The sequence below is a fragment of the Neofelis nebulosa genome, chromosome 15 (assembly GCF_028018385.1).
Source record: "Neofelis nebulosa isolate mNeoNeb1 chromosome 15, mNeoNeb1.pri, whole genome shotgun sequence".
NCBI classification, from domain to species: Eukaryota; Metazoa; Chordata; class Mammalia; order Carnivora; family Felidae; genus Neofelis; species Neofelis nebulosa.
In genome coordinates this window covers 50017926-50040765 of record NC_080796.1, presented here as the reverse complement: position 1 = coordinate 50040765, position 22840 = coordinate 50017926, and the positions used below count along the sequence as shown (strand labels likewise).

The window sequence follows — 22840 nt, the reverse complement described above, 5'->3', positions numbered from 1 at the left end:
TGGGCTCAGACATCAACACTGAGATAAAGCCCAAGGGAGGAGATGCTCTAGGGCCTGGGAGCCCCCCTAAAGCTCATCAGATCCAGAGAGTTCTTGGCTGGTCCTTTTCTACTCTTCTTCCCCGCCCTCCCCCCCCCGCACCCCCCCTTCCCCCCAACACACTCAGTATCTCCTCCAATCGTCTACCCTGACCCCATCCCTGAAGGCTGTTCCTCATACTTCTTCCTTCCAGGCCCACCTGACCCCCTGTGAGGCCCTCCCTCAAACCCCTGAGCCAGAGTAAGACCCACACTTTCAGCCTCACATGACACCTTGCACCTTCCCACCATCTGCCTCGGGTTATACAAGAAATTGTGCATTTATCTTATTTCTTTTACTAAACTGTATACTTCCTGGGAGCAGAGAGTTAATTCTTAGTCCCCCCCCCCCCACCCAGGGCTCATCTTAGATGTGTTTCTTTTTCAGAAGAAATGCTTCACCCCTCACCCCCAAAACATGGCCTTGGTGTCCCTCACCTGCTCTCCTACCAGCACCCTGCCCTCCACACCCCACAGAAGTCCTCACTCTGAGCCACATTAACATCTGCTTTTACTAGTCTAGACTCACACAGACACGCATGCACACAGGTTGTAAAGTGTGTCTGGACTGGCACAGACACTTGTTTCTAATTGCTTGCCCACTGTGGCATCTAGTAGGCCCAAAGAACGGTTTTCCCCAGAGCCCTTCAGACAGTGATCAGTGACAGGATGTGGGGGTAGGTGGATAGGCTTCCCCTTCCCAGGATGGGATGGTGGGGAAGCAGGACTGACATGGCCTAGCTCAGCCCAGCTTTCCAGCCACGTCCGAGCACATGACCCAGGAATGTCCTAAAAATCTGCAGCAGCCGAGGGCCCCTGACATAATCAGATTCCCTGTCAGGGAATTCTCACTCTGCTGCGACAGACCAGGTCTCCCTTTAAGGAATCTGAGAGTTGAGTTTCAGCGGTGAAGCTCATTTCCGAGTCGCAAACTGTTCCGGTTCTGTCTGAGTCTGTGTCTGCCTGCTTTGCCTGTCTCTGTGGACAGACAGCAGCCAGGTCCGCTCATCACTGCTGTCTTGTAGTCCCCCAGGGGCCATCAGGCTGCACCTGGCTGGAACAGGGCAGATCTCTTTTCTCTGGGGTCTTTGATCATGCCTGGCTTGCCCCCTAAAGAGGGATTCACATTCTGGTCAAAGGAAGCTGAAGTGGGGTGGGGAGGGCCCAGGAGGTGCAGGAGATCGACTCCCCACGGCCATGGCCAGTTCAGCGGTGATGGGGGAAAATCAATCATCTATAGATGCTTTCACTTTAGTCTTTGAATCACATTGCATGTATGTTCTTTGGTTCATAAGCATCCATTGAGTGCCTTTTGGGGGGCCTAGCCATGCACTAGCAGTCTTGGGCATATCTGGAAGAATTCATAGGAATCTAGATTAAGCCTGCAAGGGACACTTAGGCTCATCTGTATGATTCTTTCACCTTACTTATGAGGAGATGTTGATTCATCTGGCCATCTCCCACTCTTCAGGTCTCAGCTTAAAAGGCCCTGTCTCTGAAAGCTGCCTCTGACTGACCTCCTCCTGTCCAGGCTAGGGGCTCCCTCCTGTTATACACCCCAAGGGCATTCCGTTCTTCTCCCGTCTTGAACACATCTTCCTCTGGCTAGGATTTGCTTGTTTATTTCTCACTAGACTGAGAATTCTCTGAGGGCAGAAACCATGTACGCCTTGTCACCATCATGTATATCCATAGGCCCAGCACCTAGTGGGCCCCATTATTTGTAGAATGACTGAATACCGTGATTAGTAAAAGGTCACAGAACTGGTTGATGTCAGCAGGACTAGAACTCAGGTCTTCCAGTACTCGGCCCTGTTCATCCTGTGCTTCCTCTTAAGAACTCTAGTTCATCTGGATGGCCCCAGCTAGCTGGGCCCCCAGGATGGATGGAGATCTCCGGGGAGAGACCTCAGGGGACACAGGTCAAGGGAACTGTTACCTGAGCCTTGTTCTAATTCCTCAGATGATTCAGAGCAAGAAGGGAGGCTGGCAGAGGGAAGAATACCAAATTGGCTGCCACCTCCCATGGCCCTCCAGATTTGGGGGAAGGGAGGTTGGTTTCCTGCCTAAGTGGATCCTCTCTAGCTACAAAGGATGTATTCTCCATCCCTAACACACACTAGCAAGGATCAAAGGATCAGTGGAAATAGGAAAGTGGGCAGACACTAAATGCAAAATTCAGTCACTGGGGATGTAGTCCTTCTTGATCTTGATCTTGATCTTGATCTTGATGTCCTGAATACACAGCTGGAGACACAATCCTCCTGGGGGTCTGAATCCCAGCTACCATACTCTCACAGGCTGTATGGCCTTTGGCAAAATAAGACCCACTTCAAAAACTGGAGTTAGCATGAAGACACGAGGGGAAACGTCTCTTTCTCCCTATTACTCTTTGCATCTAGAGGAAGGAGGACAGACTATGGATAGTTTCGTTTCTTTGTAAATGACAGTGCTCCAGGCCTTAAATACCAAGCCAAATCTCATGACCTACCAACCGTCCTCCTGGCTCTGAAATCACAGAGAGGAATACTTTGAGGGGACAGCTATATACAGATTTAGGGAACACAAGTTAAATAATAGGATTGCAATGTATTTTTTAATGGGTGGGTGTTTCCCTTTGTCTGCTCCAACTCCTTCCAAAACTTCAAAAGTTCCTCTACATCTTGAGGGAGCCACTCAACCCTAGAAGCGTTCTTTGATGACGAGATAGGAACTTTCCAGAACCACGTTTCTGGGATCCAATCGAGGTAGATCTAACTGAAGACAGGTGAGGTGAGAACCCTGGAACAGCTCTCCACTAGCCCTCCCACTCGGCTGGATTCAGTCTCCATCCCTCTCCATTCCCCCTTCCCCCCTTATAGTCTTAAAGAAGTGATCCAGTGACTTCATAGACTTTTGGCTTGAGAGAGGCAAAGTACTCAGATGGAGAAATACTTTGGTGACATCTAGAACTGTCAGATTGCCCCTTCGTCACAGAGAACACAGTACAGTGGAAGGACAACAGGTGGCTGTAACTAGGACAGGGTGCCACTCGGAAGCAAGAGCAGTTCCAGGGCCCTTCAAAAGTTCCAGATCCCAGTAGTACCCACTGATGTCCCCTATGCCCGGTGCGTGTCCCTCCGGGGCCCAGGTGGGCGGGGCTCCCTTGACACCTCTCCCGGCCTCGACTGGGGGAGGAGCCGGGGCCGGAGGCCCGGGAGAGCCAATGCGGGACGTCCTGGTCACGCACAGCCGGCGAGCAGGCCAATGGACGCGCGGGGGGGCGTGGCCAGGGCCTCCGGCTCGAAGCGTTTATAACAACTTGGAACGCGGCGACTTGCCGCGCGTTCTGCTGCTGCTGTGAGTTCCCAGCCCTGGTGCGGGACGTGTGCCCCGGGCTCTACCTCTCCCCTCGCAGCACGTTCCCCCTCCGCCCTCGCTCACCCTCCGGCCGCCATGGAGCCGTTGGCTTCCCCCCGGCGGCCCGGCCCGGCTCCTTCGGCCGCCACCGCCCCGGCCACCGAGCTTGCCCGGCCCTTGCCCGACAGGCTCATCAAGTCGCCCAAGCCCCAGATGAAGAAGCAGGCAGTGAAGCGGCACCACCACAAGCACAACCTGCGCCACCGCTACGAGTTCCTCGAGACCCTGGGCAAGGGAACCTACGGGAAGGTGAAGAAGGCGCGGGAGAGCTCGGGGCGCTTGGTAAGTGCGGCTCCCTCTCGCGGCGCGGCCGGCGGGCGGGCTTGGGACTTGTCCGCGGGCGGTGAGGGATGGAGGCTGGGCCAGGGGCTAGTGCCTTCCTCGGGGCGGGGGGATGGCCAGCATTTAGTCTTGGCCATGCTGAGGTTGCGCGCGCGCGCGCGCGCGTGTGTAGTGGGGGCGGGGGCCTGGGGTATCCATTGCAGATATGTCTGCCCGTGATTGTAGGGACAATGGTCGTAGACCTGGGAATCCCAACACTAGCCAGCATACGATGATTGCCCAGTAAGTGAGGAGGACGGTTGGTGCAGGGTGCCTAGAGGATAGTGCCCTGTCTTGAGATGAGAAAACTCCCCAAAGAAGATGAGACTTACGTTGAATTTTACTTGGAGCAGACTGTCCAAAAGAGTGGAATGGGAAGAGGAAGTAGAAGGTGCCAGATCATAGGATGGGTTTAGTAAATCAGTGTGTGGTTGAATGAATGTATGAGGTCCAGTTTCTCAACTCAGTTCTTATAATCTGGCAGCCCAGCATGCCGTGGGGTTCTGCACTGGGGTGGGTGGGAAGTAAGCCTGACACTTCGGTCCTTTCCAGCTCTAAAATTGACTCAGAGTTTCATTAGGATGCGTTTTTTATTCTGGGAAATGTGAAACAAGGCTCTGGTGCAAAGTCTACTGTGCCCCAAGATACCTTTGGTGAGGGGCCTTTTCAGAAACCTGTCTAGTTAATTTATGAGAGGGGCGGGTATAGGCAATAGAAATAGTAGTAATCTGTGAGACCTTGAGCAACTTATCTCTATACTCAGTTTCCCCTTCTGCAAAAACAAACAAAACCCCACAGCCTCCGTCACAAGTTGCTATTAGAATCGAATGAGATACAAATGTGAATTTAAATTGATCCTGATACATAGAAACTTCAGTCAGAATTGATACTTATATCCGGAAAGGCAAGCCCTGAAAGGGTAGCAAATTTGCCAAAAGTGAGTTAACAGACTTGCACTTAACATGCATAGGAATCACCTGGAGTGCTTCTTTTAAAATACTTATTCTTTGGTTCCACTTGTAGAGGATTTTATTCCAGAGGTCTAGGACGGGGCCAGATAACTTGCATTTCTTAGCAAGGTTTTTAGGGCAGGTGATCTAGGGACTGTTTTGCCACCTTCAAATGGGTACTGGTTATGAGACATGCATGTGTGTGTGTTTGTCTGTGTGTCCGTGGTTCACCCTATTGGCTGTGGGAGCAGTCACCTCCCCAGATTGTTTGCTTTTGCAGCCAGTAACTGGTTTGAAATTCAAGAAGTCATTTCATTGGTGAAGGAGAGTGGATGCTGGAGAAAGGGAGTGGATTATGGCCTCATCAATAGGACCGAGTATGTTTTTCCTGCTAGGGCCTGGCACTGTCCCCAGTTGCCTGCTGCCAGGTTACAGCTATTGGGCAATCATGTACTTCCTGGCTTTCCTTTTCTCTTTCTCTTTCTATAAAGTGTGAGGGCCCGGTGAGGCTCCAGGCTTGAGACCACTGGGCTCAGGCTTTGTCAGGCGCTCAGCTGGAAAATAGCTGCTCGTAGCATGTGTGTCTTGTTGAAAGACAGGCTGGGCTGGGGGACTGAGGTGGCCCAGAAACTGGGAAACTGAGATTGAAGTTGAGATCCCATCAGACTCTTGACCTGGGTCACTGTATGTGCACCTGTGTGTGTGTGTGAGAGAGAGAGAGAGAGAGAAAGAGAGAGAGAGAGAGAGAGAGATTGATGTCATTGATTCTGGAATGAGATAAACCAGCTTTCAGTTTTCAAACCTCATTGGCTGAAGCAGGAATTCCGGCTCTTATGACATCAGAACAGAGAGAATTCAGAAGGTACTCCCTGGCCTCCCGCCTCTGGCGGTGCGCAGGGGCCCAAGGTCAGTAGGAACGGGGTCTGCCCTGAACTTCCCTAATCGACAGACCACTTTGTACTTCTACTGGGAATGTGCTCAGGGTCTCCCTCTTCCTTGGAGGAGAGCTGCCTGCTGTGCTAGTGATCTCTCAGTTCTGGAGAGGAGCTGTCTTCCCCACTCCACCCCCATCCCTGCCTCTTCACTGTCCTCCCTTAAGAGAGACTGACCTTGGGGCGCCTGGGTGGCTCAGTCGATTGAGCATCCGACTTTGGCTCAGGTCATGATCTCACAGTTCGTGAGTTTGAGCCCCGCGTGGGGCTCTGTGCTGACAGCTCGGACCCTGGAGCCTGCTTCGGATTCTGGGTCTCCCTCTCTCTCTACCCCTCCCCCACTCATGCTCTGTCTCTCTCTCTCTCAAAAGTAAATAAACATTAAAAGAGAGAGAGAGAGAGAGAGAGAGAGAGAGAGACTGACCTGGTGCCTCAGGATCTTCTGTAAGGGAGAAGGACACTGGAATGGCTCAGTTCATTGAACTGAGGCAATTCAACAGAGGCTGTTGGTGGGGACTGGATTCAGAGGAAAGCCTGCTGGGTGACTCCCATCCCAATATTCTCTCTACCTTTCTAGCATACTTCCCCTTCCCAGCCTACTTAGATGAGATTATCAGGGGCCAGATGGGACCCTCCAGAGGAAGGGGTGGGTGGGCAGGACTAATGGCTACTCCAGGAGGGCATCAAAGGAAAAACAAATATTTGCCCTGGATCTTCTAGTCTCTGACCACATTCCTGGTATCCAAATGACATTTCCTCCTGTGACTCTCCCAGTTCCCCTTACCACCCCTCCCCTCAAAAGAAAAACACCTGCTGTGGGTCCCTGGAATGGTAGAGCCTTTGGGGTGATGTGCATGGCAGTCTTCTCTCCAAGGGGTGCCACGAGGAGCATTAGGGGAGTCCAAGTGGATAGCAATCTGGGACAGAGATGCTTCTGTGTCTTCTGTATATTGGACTGCTACATGGCGTTTCAAAATGTTTGCAAATGACTGGGCTGGTCTGATTCCTTCATTGACAGTTGGGGAAACTGAGGCCCAGAGAGACGATGGGGTTTGTCCTGTGGCTGGTTAATGGCATGCCGGCGACGCGGGCTCCTGACTTGACCACCCCAGGCCATGGATGACCAACAAGGAGTCTTGGACTTGGAGTTGCCTTGAGCTGAGGCCGGGCTTCCCTCCGTGTGCTGTGTCATTCCAACAGCTAGCCCGGGCCACCTTTCCCAGAGCTCCAGGCAGTGCTGAGGGTGGGAACAGTCACTGGGAACTAACTCCCACCCCCACACATGCTGACTATGTCGAGGGATCCCGAATGGGTGGACTACTCTACATTCCTGGTTTTTACCTCGTCGGGAAGGCTGGGCAGCTCAGACTCAGACTGTAAGGGCTCCAATTCAGACTCTCTCGCTTACCAGCTATGTGACCTCTCTGCATCTCTGTTTCCTCATCTGCCAATGAAGGAATCAGACCCTGTAGCGGGGATTATAATAATTCCTGCCTCCTGGAGTTGTCAGAAGATTACATGAGATAATGTATGTAAAATGCTCAGCACGGCAGCTGACACACACACAGTGTCATTATCCCAGCCAGGCTGGTTTGCTTGGCCCTCCCCTCTCCTGGGATACCCCATCCTGGGTCTGTCCTGCCCTGAGCGAGAGAAGGGGTTGTGCTGAGCTTTCCTAAGCCAAACTACTTTGGTCTTTGCTTTGTTCAGAGTCCTCTCCTTTAGCCCCAGCTCCCAGAGGAGGGCTCCGCCTGGCCGGCTGCCAAAGGCCTCTTCTGCGTGACGCTGCCCTCCCAGCTTCTCCTGCACCTCCCTGCTCAGCAGCAGGGAGGGAGGCTCCGGCTGCAGGCGACTCTTGTCCTTGGGCTTTGGCCAAACCACACAAGAGGGCTGAGCAGGGAAGCGCCTTGCCTGGCAACCTGGCAGAGTGGGCAGGAGGGTGGCGAGGAGGGGGCGGGCGCGGATGGGGTTCAGGGGAGGCGGCTCAGGCTCCCTTCGTTCCTAGAGCCCTTTCCTGCTCCCTGCGTGGTTCTCTGGCAGGCTTGGTGAGATGGTGAGCCACCCCCAGACCCATCCCCACTCTGCTCAGGCCAGCCCAGCCCGGCCTAACTTCCCCTCCGTTATCTAAATGGGTCATCCTCCAGCTCCTTGCCCCACCTCCCAGATGGCAGCTGCTCCGTGCAAGGCCAGAGAGGAGTCGAGGATCTTGGCTCCAACTCCTAGTGATAGCCATGACCGGAGATGCCCAGCTTGCATCCTTTCTCCCAGGACCGGGGACCAGCACCTGCACATCTTCTTTTTCTAAGGCCTTTCAGCCATCCTCTCCTACATCCGGATTATTCCTGCAGGGGAGGCAGTGCTTAACCACTCGAGCCCCAACTCGCATCTCCCCGGCACATCTGTGTGTCTGTAAGTGGGACGGGGCTGCTGGTGGCGCTGCACGGGCCCAAGGCAGGGTGCGAGGCATTCCCTTCTCCAGGGGTGGGAAGCAGGGAGCTAGAGGCAGGGCAGGGCACCTGCAGGGAAATTTTGTCTTCCGAGAACTCCGCTTCTGCAGACAACACTTCCATCTTGCACTGTAATCCCACCTCGGTGCGTCAGGGAACCTTGGAAGAGTAGTGTTGTCCTTTTTGGACTTCAGTGTTTGCCATTTGCAAAATGGGGTGGGGGGTGGGGAATAAGTCCCGCTCCCTTCGCAATGTGGGCCAGCATCTATAGGACTTTTTTCCCAGGCAGATTCACATAGATCTAGCCTAGGGCATCGAAATAAACCCGTTACAACGATCTTTGGCCAGAACCTTCCTGGCGTAGTAGCCGGTGACCCATTTCTGAAGAACCTTAGTGGAAAATGCTACAATTTGGAAGGGAGCTTAGAGGTCCTGATATACCAATTCATGAATGGTTCCTTTCTTTCTGGCCTTTGCACAAACCTTTCTCTCTGCCTATAATGCTCTGTTGCCCCTCCTTACCTTACCACCCCCTGCTCCCCCTGGCTTGGCAAACCCCACTCATCCTTTAAGAGCGAAAACAAAGTTTTCTCCCAGAGATGACTTTCCCTGTTCCCCCAGGCAAAGAAAACTCTTGTCTGCTCTCCTGGAGCCCCTGGGCAGGCAGGGACCTCAACTGTCCTGTTCGTCACACTAGACTGGCATGGATTTAATTACCAGTCCTCCCCTTGGGCTGAGGGCCTTGGTGCAGGGACTATCCATATTTTGTCTAAATCTCTAATACCTAGCATAGCACCAGGCACATAGTAATTTTTAGCAGATGTTTGAGGAATAAATAAATGCCCTTTCATCTTTCAGATGAGGGCATTAAAACTAGCCACACTAGTGAACCAGCTCATTTAAGTGACTTGTCTTGAGTTGCGTGGTGCCATAGGGACAAATAAGGATCAGATACCTGATCTGGCACTCACATTTACATTATCACACAATTGTTGCGCCTGGGTTTCCTGCCCCCTCTGAGTAGGGTGGCGACGTAACATGTCATCTAAACTCAGGTACTTTGGGAGTAAAAGGGGCTCTATTAATAATTATACCAGGATGAACCAGGATTATCTCCAGGCATGTGGCCTGCCTACCTCTGGGCGATCCATTCAGCAATTGTTACCCTCCTCCTTGGCTCTAGTTAGTTTGTTTTACTTCTAGAGAATGGTTGCTCAACCAACTTGCAGATCAGAACAAAGGTCCCTCAAATTAGTCCTTGTAACTGAGACTGACTCTCCACCCATGGCAGAAGGGCAGAAAATCCTATCTGGGCACTGGTCACATCAGTCAGGGATCAGCCCGATGACTTAGCCAATAGCTATTTATTTGTGATTTATGTTCACCAGTAAACAGTTGTTGAACAGTAAACAGTTGTTCTGGATGCCGAGCTCCTTCTAGGCCTGAGCTGTTGCTGCATCTTCTTTACTATGACAAGCTAGACAGCACATGGCTAGGGGCCTGTCCTGTGGGGCAGGGATAGGTTGGGGAAGAGTGGCCCAGCCCTACCAGGGCAGTGACACATCGCTCTGCTTGGAGGCCTGATGACTTACCTTGTTTCCTTCATAGGAAGTGCTAACCAAGTTGTAGTCTCCTAGGACCTAATGGGGATAACTTGAGGTGGAGGGATGTGGGGGTGTCGCGGGGGTCTTTGACCTGGCCCTCGAGGCCCGGGTGGGCTTGCGGAAGAATGGAACTGTTCACTGAGGATGAACAACTCTGAGTTGGAATCCTAGACTTCCAGAGTTGAAAGAAATGGATCTTGGGGCTCAACTTCGGTGTTCTCTATCCACTCAGGGATTCCTACCGCTGCTCAGACCCCTTTTTTTTTGGGGGGGGGGGAACCTCATTTCTTTTAAAAAAGGTTTTTTAATGTTTATTTATTTTTGAGACAATGCAAGAGACGGAGTGAGAGCAGCGGAGGGGCAGACAGAGGGAGACACAGAATCCGAAGCGGGCTCCAGGCTCTGAGCTGTCAGTCCAGAGCCCGACGCGGGGCTTGAACTCACGGACCTTGAGATCATGACCTGAGCCCAAGTCGGATGCTCAACCGACTGAGCCACCCAGGCACCCCGGGAACCTCATTTCTTTTAGGCTTTATCTTTTTGTTCGATCTCTCCCCCCTTATCTCCTTGTATAGGTTTGTGTGTACAGTTGTAATATGCCTAGTTCTTACATATATGTGCATCGTAAGCTCTCAACTATTTGTTTCATTATCTAGTTGTGTGATTTTTATGTGATTTTTCTTTTACTGTCTATTAACACAATACTTAAGGCTCTTTATCTGAAGAGCTCATACGACTTTTATCTACTGTCTGATTTTTAAAACAAGGAAGTTTAGAAAAGAACTAGTCCATAAAATCTCCCCTTCAGGGAGAGAAAGGGGTATGGAGAGAAGGGTGTGCAAGAATGATTCTGCAAGTTGACTTCTCATAGCGGGAGGAGGATTCAGGCCCTCACCTCCCCATCCCCACCCCTCCGTTCAATTCTCAGCCAGAGATTTTCTGCTTGGCTCATCAGGGTGGTTTGGAGCAGAAGCGGGGGCGGGTCACAAAGAAAGGCGCTGAGGTGCAGCCCTGTCCCCGGCAGCTGCAGCGGGGGCCTCCCCGGTATCTTGGGGACGAGGCTCCCTGGCGACAGGTCCCTCCTGCTGCCATTGTCCTCCCTGCTCTGCTCCGGGAGGGCACAAGAGCTGGGCCTCCCCTCTTTCAAGGATGCAGCTCCAGGGGAGGAGAGGGGCGGAGGGCACGCCATCCCTGGCCCGTTGCCGGGGTGACCGGGCCTGGCCATTGTGCGCAGCTCCCCTTATGGGATTAAGGCTGTTCCGCATTCTTGTCCGATGGGGAGCGCAGGCCCGCTCGGCCACTGTCCCTGCGAGCCGGAAGCCATTGTCTGCCTCCAGAGCCCTGTGAAAGGGTGGATTAGAGGCCCCTCCCCTGGAGCTTGGTTTCCTTTTTCTCCCTGTCTCCTTTTGAACCTTGAGGGGAGGCGAACCCTCCCGGGAAATTGAATGGGGAGCAGTTTACCTCGGTCTGTGCCTTCAGATTTTTTCACAACGTGTCCACCTCCCCGCCCCCCGAAAAGGAAGTCCTGAATTTACCATTGGTGTCCTGGGACAGGACTTGTCAGGAGCCGACCAGCCCTGTGACAGCCCTCCCGGGCCCCTGCCCAGCGCCCGAGCCACCACCACTTCCCCCCCCCCCCCCAACCATGTTTGGACAGCTCATCTCACAGCTTGAGAGCAGGAACACACCTCACACTTCTTAGTTCAGCCTGTGTTTCACAGAAAAGAAAACCCAGGCCCGGAGCGGGGGCGGGACTTGCTCCCTTGGGGACAGCGACAAGAGCCCGGAGGAGGTCTCCCCTGACTCCCCTGGCGCTCCCCAGGCCCGAGCCATCTGCACACACGGAAGGGCCCTTGTCCCTCTCCTCTTTCTGTCCCTGCGGCTGCTGAGTGGGGCAGAGCAGGGAAAGGACAGGGACTCCTCAGCGGCTAAGAGTCCTGCTTACCAGCGATGGCATCTGGCACTTCTTTCTCCATTTCCTGTTGCCTCCGCCCTTCCTGCCCTTCCTGAACCCACCGCACTTACCAGCCCGAGGGCTGACTCCTTATATGGTGTTTTCACCTTTGCAGGAGAGATAGCCAAGACCAGAGGACGCTGTCTTGTTTGTTTGTTGCTAGGAGAGGGACATTCCTGACCTCGACTGAAGGGATGGGTGTTTTTTTGATAATTTTTTTTTTTTTTTTTGTAGAAAAATATACAGAACGTATAATTTGCAGTTCAGTGACCTGTTAGGCACAATGACAGTGTTGTGCAACCGTCAGCATTATCCATTTCCAAAATCTTTCCATCACCCCAGACAGAAGCTTCGGACACATTAAACAATACGCTCCCGGCCGCCCCCACCTCTACCCCGACCGCTGCCATCCCCCACCCTGGTAATCTCTAGTCTACTTGCTGTCCTGTGTGTAACCTAGTCTGGTTACCTCGTATAAGGAGAATTGAACATTTGCACTTGTGTGTCTGGCTTCTTTCACTTAGCATTATGGTTTCAAAGTTCATTCGTGCTTATGCCCGTTAGTAACTAATATGACTTTGAACAGGTCATTTCACCTCTCTGGGTACCGGTTTTCTCCACCTATATATGAGGACGATGAAACTCTGTGCCTGCCTCTCAGGACTGTTGGGAGGCCCAGTGTACTTACTAATGCAACACATACTTATTCGGTGCCTACTGTGTGCCAGGCACGACGCGTGGCCTCAGGGATCCAGTGCTGAGCAAAACCAGCCCCATCGTAATCATGGCGCCGTATGGTAAATTTGCTTTGTAAATCACAAAGCATGGACCTTACAGATGCAGGCTGTACTTTCCTTGTTCATCTGTGGACTCTGGGTGAGGTCATTGGCCCCTACGCCTCCCTGCTGTGTAGACTGCACCCGACCCAGGTTTAAACCTTCTCTAGGGAAGGTGCTCTCCAGCCTCTCTGTCACCTGCCCTGGTGAGGGATGGAATGGCTTCCCTGGGTGCACGCTGTGGACTTCTAGCAGCGGCAGGTGGCCAGGGGCAGCACTCCCAGAATATCTACGGATGGCTTTATCTGCCAAAACCTTCTCCTCAGTCTCCTGCATTCTCTGTTCCCAGGTGGCCATCAAGTCAATCCGGAAAGACAGAATCAAAGATGAGCAAGACTTGATGCACATTCGGCGAGAGATTGAGATCATGTCATCACTCAACCACCCCCACATCATTGCCATCCACGAAGGTACAGAGGCAGGGCATTCGAAGCAGTGTGTGTGTGTGTGTGTGTGTGTGTGTGTGTGTGTGTGTGTGTAGGAGCAGTCAGAACAGGACACAAAGAAGTGGAAAAGACCCAGATTTTAGAGTTGGACAAAAGGTGGATTTGAAACCCAGCTCTATGACTTTGGGCAACTAATTTAATTAGGCTCTGGGTGGACCTCAGTTCCTCATGTGTAGACCGGGACAGTCCTACCTACATCACAGGGTAGTTGCAAAGATCAAATTAAATGTCACTGTGTATTTAGCTCACGGGAGGAACTCTGTGGACCGTAGGCTTTCTTGTTGTTTTTCTTAGGTTTTCCATAATTGAACCCTACCTCCCCAACCCGATGAGATCCTTAGTGTCCTGGGGGAGGCTGGAACGAACGGAGAGACCCGCACCTGTCTCGGGTGCGTGGGTGTTATCCTTCACATGTCCCAAGAGCCGGCCTCCTAGAATCTGACCTGGGCTCTGAACCATTCCTGCCATGGGGCCGGCTCCTACCTTTTCTCATCTTTCTTAGCCTCCTCTTGCTCTGACATCAGTGCCGGCTTTCTACTGCATCTGCCCTGCTCCCTGTGACCCAGACAACAAAGTGAGCAAGAGAGAGTGATGAGTAAAAGAGGGGGAGCACCCTCCCACGCACACCTGTCTGCTTCCAGCCTTTACATAATATCGGTTAGATGAGAAACCAGCCATAACAGTAGCAGCGGGAGGGAGGGAGGGAGGAAGGGAAGCCTGCGGCTTTGCCCTCTGTCTGAATATTCCTGGTGGGAAGTAAGACAGAAGTCTCCTCTCTTGGGTTCTGTTCGTGGAAAGACTAAGAGCAGAGCCACCGATATGGCCCCGTGGCCTGAGCCTGTCCCACAGGGATCCCGGGCAAATGGTTGAGAAGGCTAATTGTATCTCTCTGTATTTCCCCCAGGGAAGAGTGGGTAGATGACAGAGTATTGGTTAAGCCAGGTTGAGCTTGGTGATTGGGCAGAGAGAGTGTGTGTGTGTGAATTCTCCCCCACACCCATACCTCCAGCTACGTCTGGGAACTGAGTCTTGAAGCTTAGGCTGTGGACTTGCCTGCACCTCAGATTCTGCGATTGTAGGGGTGTCACAGTTACTGTGTGACAGGCAGGCCCCTCCACCCCATTCGTCCCCTGCCAATCTTCAGGAGATGTGAACCAGGGGAAGGCTCCAGTCTTCGGAATCTAGCTGCTCTCCAGGATGTACTCTGGCTGGCTCTTGACCTCCAGTTTCATGACACAAAGATTGTACACACCCTTACAGACATATGGAGAACCACAGCAGTGGGATCTCATCTAGGTACCGCCCCCGGCCCCGGGAGATTGGGCCACCATGCGTCAGGTCCACGCACTCATGTGGGAGTGGAAAAAGAGCACAATCCTGCTGGCTCCTGGCCATGTATCCAATAGCCTGGCACCTGGGATCCCTCTTGGGAGAAGCCTGCTCTCTCAGCTCCTTGTCACAGGCTAGACAACAGTGCCTCTGGGGCTGGCTGAGCAAGCCAAACTCCTAGGACTCGTTCGACACAAAGATGCAATGTCACGGACATACATGCTCTGACACATACCCAGCCAAAGGGCCAGTTTGGTGAACCAGTCCTTCCCTACCTTTCCAGGTGGCTAGAGCCAGGGCAAAGCCTGAGTGGCACGTGAGCTTGGGGGAGGCTGATTGCCAGGAAGTCAAAGATGCTGAGGGTAATAGATATCTTATCTCCGCTTTCCATGGTATTGTGTAGTTCACAAGCCACCTTCCTATCCCTTTTTATCCCTCTTCTGATCCTCAAGGCAAACATTATTATGGGAATTATTTTTCAAGTTTATGCACGAGGATACTGATCGTGCCTATGACAGTAGGTACGATTTATCGAGTGCTTGTTTCTATATCAGACCCTACGCCCGCCTGCTCAGCCAGCCCCAGAGCTATCACTGACTTTCATCTATTTCTTACCCAGTCCTGTGAGGTTGCCATTATATCCTACTCTTCAGATGAGGAAATTGAGGCACCCTGGTTGAAAAACTGGCCAAAGTCACCCCGCTAATAAGTGATGGGGCCAGCATTCAAACCCCAAACCTGTATTCTTACTGATGTATCTAGAAGAGATTTGCCCGTGGTCGTAAGGCCAAACAGTACCAGATTTTGAGGCAGAGAACCTGACTTTTCATTCTCATCCATTGATTCTTGCCTTCCTGGGAAATTTGCAGGGTAGTTTTAAGATTCCTCAAAAGCCTGAATTTCCAAAGAGAAGGAGGCTAAGCCAGTTCCCTTGGCCTTACCTCGTGGTTCCTGGAAGATGGTGGGAGCTTTAGAGGCCCCTTTTCCTGCTCTTACCTGCCACTGTCCCGTCCCATTGGCAGACATCCCTGGACAAAGGTCCTGTCTGGTTTGGGGCCAGGGATGCGTGTGTGACCCCCCCCTCCAACCCTCCAGTGGGGAACAGTGTACTCTGGAGGGACCTCACGTTCCTGCCTTGCTCTGCCCCAGTGTTTGAGAACAGCAGCAAGATTGTGATCGTCATGGAGTACGCCAGCCGGGGCGACCTGTACGACTACATCAGTGAGCGGCAGCGGCTCAGTGAGCAGGACGCCCGCCATTTCTTCCGGCAGATCGTCTCGGCCGTGCACTATTGCCACCAGGTGAGCGACCTCCTGCTGGTTCTCCAGGGCTGGTTTGAGCCAGAGAGATTCCATGACCCCTCCAGGATCCCGCAGGGAGACAGAAACAGAGGCAAAATTCCATCTGGACTCTGGGCCTCTCGGGGGATGTTGGCGTCTCTGGCTGACTCCCTCGGGAGTGGAGGGGCCTGTGTCTGTTGCGCTGTGTTCCTGTGAGATGGGTATCCCTCGCCTGCCTGTGCTCCCCCAAATTGGCCCCCTTTGTGTTTACCTCACTTTCCAGACGAGGCCTTCGTGTCGTCCTGTCCCTCCGTGGCGACCTCTCCCTGACCATCCTTCTGCCCTTTCTCTTCCAGAATGGGGTTGTCCACCGTGATCTCAAGCTGGAGAATATCCTCTTAGATGCCAATGGAAATATTAAGGTGAGCCCCGCTACTTGTTTCCAGCAGCTTCCCTACCCTACCACAGCCTTTCTGCCGAGTGTTTATCTCCAAGTGCTTAGGGGACTCCAGAAGGAGTTGAGGAAAGCTGAGACTTAGATGTTGGTAGCAGTAGAGAACTCAGCCGTCGTCCTTTCCAGTACCTCTTTTTATGGATGAAAAACTGAGGCCTCAAGATAAGCGGTGACTTACTCAAGATCCCATGGCAAGGGAGTGGCTGAGCCTGGGCTAGAACCAAAGTCTTCTGACTCCTCAGCCAGTGCTCTTGACGTCCATAAGGCTAACTGGAGTCGAGATCCAGGATCAGCCTTTGCACATAACCTTGGGACTGGCAGGGAGAGAGGGTCACAGCCCGAGTTCTCCCCACCTGCCTGCACACACACACATGTGCGCATGCACACGCACATTAATCTGTCGCAGTTGGGTAGCCCTTTGGTACTTTTCTCCATAGACCACGCATCCCGGCACCAGCTTTCTGCCCCCTGCAGCTTCTGAATTCCCATGCCTGAGTGGTTAAGCTTAGGTCTGAGAGGTTCATGCTGATGAGATAAGCTCAGCTCTCGGGGCTAGAAGGGGGAAATGGCAAGGGCTGACCCCTGCAGGTACCTGGGAGGGCTTTGATCCTGCACTCGGACACTCCTCAGAATCTTCCTGAACCCAGGACACAGTCCCTTCCCTTCCGTGACCCTTGAACTCATGCCCTGAAGCACGCTGGCACTGAGTTCATTCCCCTTACCCAGCCAATTCCTGGAGCCGGGTGGGGCTTTCTTTGATGCTAAGCAGGGGGAGGGGAGCCAGAGCCAGTAAACTCACGTAACCAGACAGGCACGAACCTTCCCATCTGTACCAATCGTCTGCGTCTTTATGGGCTTCAAATGGTAACTGCTCGATAAGAGGCCAATAAAACTATAAATGAAGGAGCCAGAGCTTCATGAACAGCCCCTCCCCACCCTGGGCACACATGACCCTCTGCTGGGGGTGAAGAGGCCAGGAGAAGCAGGGCATTGGCCTCTGCTTGTATCTGAGGACAGTTAGGGGAAAAGGTGTCTCCCTGGGAAGTAAGAAGACGGGCTTGGGGCCTCTCAAGCCCGCAGTATCAGATGGCTCAGGGAATCCTGGGAGAAGATTCCTTTTCCTGAGCTCTGACCACAGCTCTGATCTTTGTTCTGACTTCGCTCTTGCCTCTTAGCTCTACTGGGCTGACCCCTGGCTCCTGCCACTATGTTCCCGCCCAGATCTGGGCAGAGATGAGCCCTCTGTTAGGAAGGGCAGGCCAGGCCTCACGTGGCAGTCACTGATGGGGCTGCCTTGCTTCTGAGGGCCATGGGGTTGGCATGAGAAGTTGATTCTCTCCGTACATCTGGTAGACCCTTCCTTCAGTTAGTAGTTGTCTGTTGAGTCCCATCCATGGGTCACACCTGTGCGAAGAGCTGCAGGAGGGGGAGGGGAAGAAGGAGGTGAGCACGGGGGACATACTGACAGGACAGTATGAGGAGGAAGACTGATGAGCAGGGACTACAGCCAGCCATTGGGCTTTGTGCGAAAAGGAGATGTCAGGGGAGGTGGGCTTGCCGGGTCAGGAGGATGTTTATAGGCAGGAGAGTGCATCCCTGGAGTGGGGTACAGCATGAGCAAAGGGGCCTAGGGAACACTGGGGACCCTGGAGACCCCACACACCTAGGCATTCCTCATGGACATGACCTCCGCAAGGCTGTCTCTTGCAGGGCCTGAGCTGTGCTCAGGGGGCAGGGGGCACGGGCACACTTTCCTCCTGCGAGGGCCGGGGTTTCCCTGGGATCGGGAGAGGGGCAGGCTAAGAGCTGCAGAACAATCCAGGCCTTGGTATGACCCCCACCTGTGTTTGACCCGACCCTACAGATTGCAGACTTTGGGCTCTCCAACCTCTACCGCCAGGGCGAGTTCCTGCAGACGTTCTGTGGGAGCCCCCTGTACGCCTCCCCTGAGATCGTCAACGGGAAACCCTACACGGGCCCAGAGGTGAGTCTCTACTCTCCACCCATGGCCTGCCTCGGCACCCCCTGTGGCTCTAGATCCTCTGAGAGGGGTGGGCTAGCTTTCCAGCTTCTTCCCTCCTTCCAGAGCCCAAAGCTCAGCCCCCTACCCTTCAGTGACTTGCCAGGTCCTCACAAGAGCAGTAAAACTGGGACAAGAACTTATGTCTCCTGACCCCTGGTCTGGTTCTGTGCCCCCTCACCCTCCGGGTTCCCGTTCTCTTTCCTGGCACCCACCCAGACTCCCTGGAGAGGCGGGCGCTCTCACAACCACCCCATCCTAGCCCAGAAGGGTGACCTCACCACTGCTCTGGTCTGTGGCTGCCCCTCCCAAGGGCAGGCAATTGACCACACCTTTCCTCACGAACCTCAGGCCCTTCTACAGTGTCACCAGCTTTGCTCCTGGGTACTACTAGAAGGAGGTGGTCCTCAGGTGCCCCAGCCCCTGAGTTCTCCAGCGTGTACCCCTTTCTTCTCTGGTGTCGCCACAAGCCCGCCAGCCTGGGGCATGCGGGCATCCTTGCTGACACTCTCCCTGTCTCTCGCCCGCCCTCCCTCAGGTGGACAGCTGGTCCTTGGGTGTCCTTCTGTACATCCTGGTCCATGGTACCATGCCCTTTGATGGGCAGGACCATAAGACGCTGGTGAAACAGATCAGCAACGGGTCCTACAGGGAGCCGCTTAAACCCTCTGGTGAGTGAGAGGCGTGGGTGTTCTCATCCAGGCCCCATGTGTCCTTCCCTAGCTCCTGAGGCAGGAACCAAGTGGGGGCAGGGAAGTAAAGAAGATGACCCACTGTCGATGGGGGTAGCTCCTCACCACCCCCTCCTGCTGTCATCTCTCTGCCTCCAGGGTCTGTGACCTCCGAGAAGGAAGGGGTATCTCTTCTCTCCTTTGGGAGATGCTATATCCTATTTGGGAAGGGCTTCTGGTGGTTGAACTTGGACCATCTTTGCTGCAGTTTCCTCATTTCCACCTGCTTGAGTCCTCATCCTTGGAAGTCTCTTTGTCCTTTCACACCCAGTGGAGAAGGCAGGAAGCAGGGTGTGAGAACCTTGGTTTCCTCTTGAGCACAGTCTCTACCCTCAGGGTCGCATTCAGCCAAGAGAAGGAGAATACACTAACGTACAACAAGGCTAAAGAAGGGGCCAGGGGGCGCCTGGGTGGCTCAGTCGGTTAAGCTTCCGACTTCGGCTCAGGTCGTGATCTCACGGTCTGTGAGTTCGAGCCCCGCGTCGGGCTCTGTGCTGACAGCTCAGAGCTTGGAGCCTGCTTTGGATTCTGTGTCTCCCTCTCTCTCTGCCCCTCCCCTGCTCTCTCTCACACACACACACACACACACACACACACACACTGTCTCTCTCAAAAATAAATAAACATTAAAAAAAATTTTTTTAAGAAGGGGCCGGGGTCCTGGGGGGTTGAGGGATGGAAGAAGAAATGGGCAGAGTCAATCCCTGAAAGTTGGAGGCTGTGGGGAGCCACGTGGGCTGTGGCGTGTACGGAGCCCAGGTGGGAGTGGACATATCTGACACAGGACTGAGAAGCCTTAGCCCCAATGGGGGTAACCAGTGAGAGGGGCCGCACGGTGCCCGTTCTCGTGGCTGCCAGCCTGAAGCCCCTGTCTTCTCTTGCCTTCCAGATGCCTGTGGCCTGATCCGGTGGTTGTTGATGGTGAACCCCACCCGCCGAGCCACCCTGGAAGATGTGGCCAGTCACTGGTGGGTCAACTGGGGCTACGCCACCCGCGTGGGGGAGCAGGAGGCTCTGCACGAGGGCGGGCACCCTGGCAGCGACTCTGGCCGGGCCTCCATGGCTGACTGGCTGCGGCGATCCTCTCGCCCGCTCCTGGAGAATGGGGCCAAGGTCTGCAGCTTCTTCAAGCAGCACGCGCCTGGAGGCGGGAGCATCGCCCCAGGCCTGGAGCGCCAGCATTCGCTCAAGAAGTCCCGCAAAGAGAACGACATGGCCCAGTCTCGCCAGGGGGACCTGGCTGACGATCCCTCTCTCCGCCCCGGCAGGGGCAACCTCAAGCTGCCGAAGGGCATTCTCAAGAAGAAGGCACCAACCTTGTCAGAAGGGGCAAGGGCAGACCCCGAGCCCAGCCTGGGCCCTGCGAGCCCAGGGCAGGCTGCCCCCCTGCTCCCCAAGAAGGGCATCCTCAAGAAGTCTCGGCAGCGGGAATCTGGCTACTACTCCTCTCCGGAACCCAGTGAATCTGGGGAGCTCCTGGACGCCGGCGATGTGTTTGTGAGTGGGGACTCTGAGGAGCAGAAGCCCCCCCAGGCCTCAGGGGTGCCCCTCCATCGCAAAGGCATCCTCAAACACAATGGCAAGTTCTCCCGCACAGCCCTGGAGCTCCCAACCCCTTCCACCTTCGGCTCCTTGGATGAACTGGCCTCCCCTCACCCTCTGGCCCGGGCCAGCCGCCCCTCTGGGGCTATGAGTGAGGACAGCATCCTGTCCTCTGAGTCATTTGACCAGCTGGACTTGCCTGAACGGCTCCCCGAGCCCCTGCTGCGGGGCTGTGTGTCTGTGGACAACCTCATGGGGCTTGAGGAGCCCCCCGCAGAGGGTTCTGGAAGCAGAGGCCTGAGGCGCTGGTGGCAGGACCCCCTGGGGGATAGCTGCTTTTCCCTGACAGACTGCCAGGAGGTGACAGAGGCCTACCGACAGGCACTGGGGGTCTGCTCAAAGCTCAGCTGAGGGTTGGGGGGGCGCCGCCCCATCCTGGGTAGGCTCTAAAATGCAGCTGCACCCTGAGGGGAGACCACCGCCGCCCCTGCCTCCTAAGACTAGTATCCCGGCCAGGAAGGCTGAGGTGGTTTGCACTTGAGCCCTAGAGAGGGCTGGACGGGAAGTGGGCAAGTCAAGTGCATTGAGGGTTCCAAGTCTTTGGCTCTGTGGAGCAGAGAAGAGAGTAGAGGGAAAGCTAGTAGAGGGAGGAGGGGAAGGCCTGTGGCCGAGAGTCCGGGTTGCCCGCTTCTGGTTCACACAGGAGGGCCACAGACACCAGGAAAGAACACTCTCTCAGTGCCAGTCTCCTTTCTTGCAGTAAGTTTTGTGCGTGGTGACTTCCTGCTAAGGTGGGGATGGGAACTCCTCAGATACAGGTCCCATCCCCATCAACCACTAAAACTGGAACGTGGTGCCCCCCGCAATGTGCCTGGGGCATCCTGGGAATGGTCTCCTACGGTGTACCCTTATTTATCTCAACAGTAAGAGAACCCAACCTTTATCTCCTCGAAGGTTTTCTCCTCTTTCCCGTCCTCCAAACCCGGCCCAAGCCTCCTGGAGTCGCTGCTAGGAATCTAAAAGACTCAAAAAGGCTCAGGCTGCTGCTATCGGACTTCATCTCAAGGGGCCCAGATTCCCCTGGACCCCAACTTGGACCTCGAAGACTCTGAACCTCTCTGGCCTCCAAGCTGCTCCTGCTACTGAGAATGGAGTGTCTATTGCTCTGGGCTTTCCGGACCCTGGGACGCCCTTATTTATTTTTATGTGTTCAGCCCTGTGTTTTTAAAAAAGTGAATCTAGCTCTTTTCAATAATGTGAATACTATGTTCTGGAGAAGTCCACTGCGATGCCTAAGTTTTGTGAACAGGGAGATATTTTTGCAGTGGTTCCCTACTGATCATGGGGGGGAGGGGATCAATCGCATGTCCCACTGCACTGTCCGGGAGGGGGTCTCTGGCTCCCTCCCACCATGCCCTGATTCTGTCTACCTGATGGTCCCTCTTCCCTTCCACTGTCGCTAGAAAGAACCTCTCCATTAAAACCAGAACCGTGGTCGGAAGATAGCCTCTGTTGTTCTGTTTGGGCAGGTGGGGTTAGGCCTTCGAGCCTTCTCTTAACCCACATTTCCCCTGGGCTGTCATAGGCGGGAACTGGGGCACCTGCTTAAAAAAAAGCAAAACACAGGGGCGCCTGGGTGGCTCAGTCGGTTGAGCATCCGACTTCTAACCGACTTCGGCTCAGGTCATGATCTCACAGTTCGTGGGATCGAGCCCCGAGTCGGACTCTGTGCTGACAGCTTGGAGCCTGGAGCCTGCTTCGTATTCGGCGTCTCCCTCTCTCTCTTTTCTTTCCCTGCTCTCACTGTCTCTCTCTCAAAAATAAATAAATTCTTTTTTTTAATTAAAAAAAGAAAAAAAAAAAAGCAAAACGCAACAACAAAGCCCAGCTCTTAGTTCCAAAAGGCTCCCGTGCTGCGGCCGTCCGGGGTTCTAGCCTGGAGCACACAGGTGGGAGAGCCCTGGACGGAGGTTCCCACTTTGCTCTTCCTCTTCGACTTCAGCCCTAAGGGAAGGGCTGAGTCTGCTGCATCATACAGCCCTGCTCCCACCCCTCCCCCAGCCACCTCTGTCCCCCCGCCCCAAGCTTAAAGACCACCCCTCTGCTTTTATTCTCTCCCTCCAGAGAAACCCCCTTTCCTCCAGTGCTGCGCGGCTGCTACCCCTCTGGCCCCCACCGCCAGACTCCGCCGGGACATAAAGAATGCTTGGAATGCCCCCCCCTCGTAGGCCAGCCCTCTCGGCCCCCTGCGGAGCATTCCCCAACCGCCAGCTCCATTGAGAAACTCCCGGGCGCAGTGGGCCGGGATGAAAGGGAGGATAAGGACAAAGTGCAGGCCGGCAGCCGGCTGGCTCCGGCTCAGGCGGGCTCCCTCCCCGCTACCCAAGCTGCAGCTGGCATTCGCTGCTCCCAACACACCCCCCCTCCCCCGAACATCCCCAGTCCTGGCCGGCTGCACGGCACACCCGTCCTGCTGCCGGCCGTCAGTGCCTGTTGGGGTATAGCATCTGGACCTTAG

General features: G+C 54.3%; 1 protein-coding gene across 3 annotated transcripts; it reads left to right on the top strand.

Moving 5' to 3' along the window:
- The first annotated feature begins 3358 nt into the window (after positions 1 to 3358).
- Positions 3359 to 21823, top strand: NUAK2 (NUAK family kinase 2). Of its 3 annotated transcripts, XM_058700429.1 has the most exons (8): positions 3361 to 3758; positions 12810 to 12930; positions 15445 to 15596; positions 15932 to 15997; positions 17894 to 18013; positions 18588 to 18720; positions 19670 to 20359; positions 21277 to 21823. In XM_058700429.1, exons 1-8 carry the CDS (start codon positions 3513 to 3515, stop codon positions 21432 to 21434), a joined length of 1686 nt encoding a protein of 561 aa, XP_058556412.1. In that variant the 5' UTR covers positions 3361 to 3512; the 3' UTR covers positions 21435 to 21823. The 3 variants fall into 3 exon arrangements, with proteins under 3 accessions (XP_058556411.1, XP_058556412.1, XP_058556413.1); XM_058700428.1 differs by having other exon boundaries at positions 3359 to 3758; positions 19670 to 21417; XM_058700430.1 differs by lacking the exon at positions 3361 to 3758 and adding an exon at positions 5537 to 5653 and having other exon boundaries at positions 19670 to 21417.
- Positions 21824 to 22840: the final 1017 nt, after the last annotated feature.

What these genes read in the sequence shown, in the direction of transcription:
- NUAK2 (XM_058700428.1), top strand. Translation starts at nt 3,513, where the DNA reads ATGGAGCCGTTGGCTTCCCCCCGGCGGCCCGGCCCGGCTCCTTCGGCC. An exon ending in GGGAGAGCTCGGGGCGCTTG is followed by an intron (nt 3,759 to 12,809) that starts GTAAGTGCGGCT and finishes CTCTGTTCCCAG; the next exon opens with GTGGCCATCAAGTCAATCCG. An exon ending in ATGCCAATGGAAATATTAAG is followed by an intron (nt 15,998 to 17,893) that starts GTGAGCCCCGCT and finishes CCGACCCTACAG; the next exon opens with ATTGCAGACTTTGGGCTCTC.